The following is a 1697-nucleotide window of genomic DNA, read 5'->3' on the forward strand; positions in this document are numbered from 1 at the left end:
GCTGAGTCTGAGGGTGTCAGATATGACATGGTCTCAGCAGGGGTCTAAAGTGAATGTGTGTTTACTGGAATATAACTGAACCGAAAACCTGCAAAGTGCTTAATCAGTGTTTGAGGCGGCAGGAAAGTACTGTAGGTAAAGTATAAACAAACAGATCATTAATTACCCAGCACAGTTTACTCATTTCTCTGTTCCAGCACAACACCCATTGACCTTTGTATGGTTTTATGCATCAATAATATACTGTGTGTGGACACCAGCAAATCTAGTCTAATACACGCTGTACACCCTTAGTCCAAGACCATAGCTATCGTTGGTTACTTCTCTTACTACACAAAGCAATAACTACAATGGTAAATCAAACATATTCCATAGACTTTATAACATGTATATAATACTGACACAAAATGTCACCTCTATAAAGGGTATGGCACTTTATATTTTTATGTATTTGGGGAATATTTAAACTCTACACACACTAAAAGTAACAGGCTGAAAATAAATGATGTACTGGAACGTGTAGAGATTTTTCACACTGGTTTCTCTCACAGTAAAGTCGTGTACCTTTTCATGTTTACGTCCTAGAAAGCATACCATGGGCAGACTGAGCATTCAAGGCCATGGCTCAGCATTTCTGCTTCAGACCGACAGTGTTCCAAAGACTGTTTGAAATGAACCGTTTCAAATAACCAGAGTTTCTTATGTCATAAATCTAAGGAACCAATCAGGTTGGAGATTCACTGCATAGTGTCAGATCTCCACATACTGAATCTACATAGTTTTAAGGCATTTAATTATTTCTGGGAAATATATTTTAATCAGCAACTTTGATAAACACAGGTCTGAAGGGGAATGTAAGAAAAAATAATGCAAATATTAATGACAAATGGCTTTATAGGTTTTTTTTTGTTTGTTTGTTTGTTTTATCTCAGAGTTTAGATTAAAACAAATAGTGCAGTTAAGTGCTGTTATCATTTTACAAGAAATTAACATCTGAGCACTGCTTTAACTGTAAAAGCTGAGCACTTTACACACTTTATTATCTACAAAGAAAATACACACAGCCGCAGCAAAAGTTCCGTGTGCCGTCTACTCTCTGAACGTCGTTAAAAGGGGTTATATTTATCAACTCATAAACACATAAACAACCTTACCTCTGATATAACTCGAGCTGCACAGTCCCAGGCACGCGAGGAAAGCCAGAAAAGTGGCGGGAGAGAGCGGTGGCGCCATTTCTGAGAAAAACGGAGAGAAACTCTGAGGAGAGATTGCTTTATGGTCTCGGCACTAACCCCTCTCTCCTTCTGTCTTTGTTTTATACCCTGTCTCTGTCCCACACACTTCCTCCTGATAAGCGCAGTCGAAAGCCTGCCGTTGGGAAACTTACTTTCCTGTCTGCAACAGGTCTTGCGCATACGCGGTAATAGTGGAATACTGGAGAGCTGCGCAAAAGTTGCGCAAGGAAGAAGGTGGCGAAGTGTTTTATTCGGTTTCGCCTTGATTTACAGCGTTATTTTAGCTGTTGGAGGAATAAAATACTTCACTGTAAACTTAAATAGCACCACACGTATAAACCTCAAGACATATCCGTGTTTACACAAATATATTTTAATCCAAGTACACAATCCTTTCAATTATTCAAAATAATTCAAAAACATTAAACAGCCTTTCTCCCACTGAGCTGTAAAAGTGTATAG

The 1697-nt window shown here is 38.5% G+C and overlaps 1 protein-coding gene across 3 annotated transcripts in view; it reads right to left on the reverse strand.

The window, feature by feature from the left end:
• The window catches only part of tfpia (tissue factor pathway inhibitor a), a 47163-nt gene extending 45792 nt beyond the window's left edge, over positions 1-1371 (reverse strand). For 2 of the 3 annotated variants that reach the window (XM_066641441.1, XM_066641439.1), the window contains exon 1: positions 1155-1369. In XM_066641441.1, coding sequence (XP_066497538.1) covers positions 1155-1233 — 79 coding nt within the window. In that variant the 5' untranslated portion in view covers positions 1234-1369. Of the gene's footprint in view, positions 1-1154 lie in introns of all 3 variants that reach the window. The other variant, XM_066641442.1, reaches the window with a different exon arrangement.
• Positions 1372-1697: the final 326 nt, after the last annotated feature.

The sequence above is a fragment of the Hoplias malabaricus genome, chromosome 12 (genome assembly GCF_029633855.1).
Source record: "Hoplias malabaricus isolate fHopMal1 chromosome 12, fHopMal1.hap1, whole genome shotgun sequence".
In the NCBI taxonomy this organism is placed as follows: domain Eukaryota; kingdom Metazoa; phylum Chordata; class Actinopteri; order Characiformes; family Erythrinidae; genus Hoplias; species Hoplias malabaricus.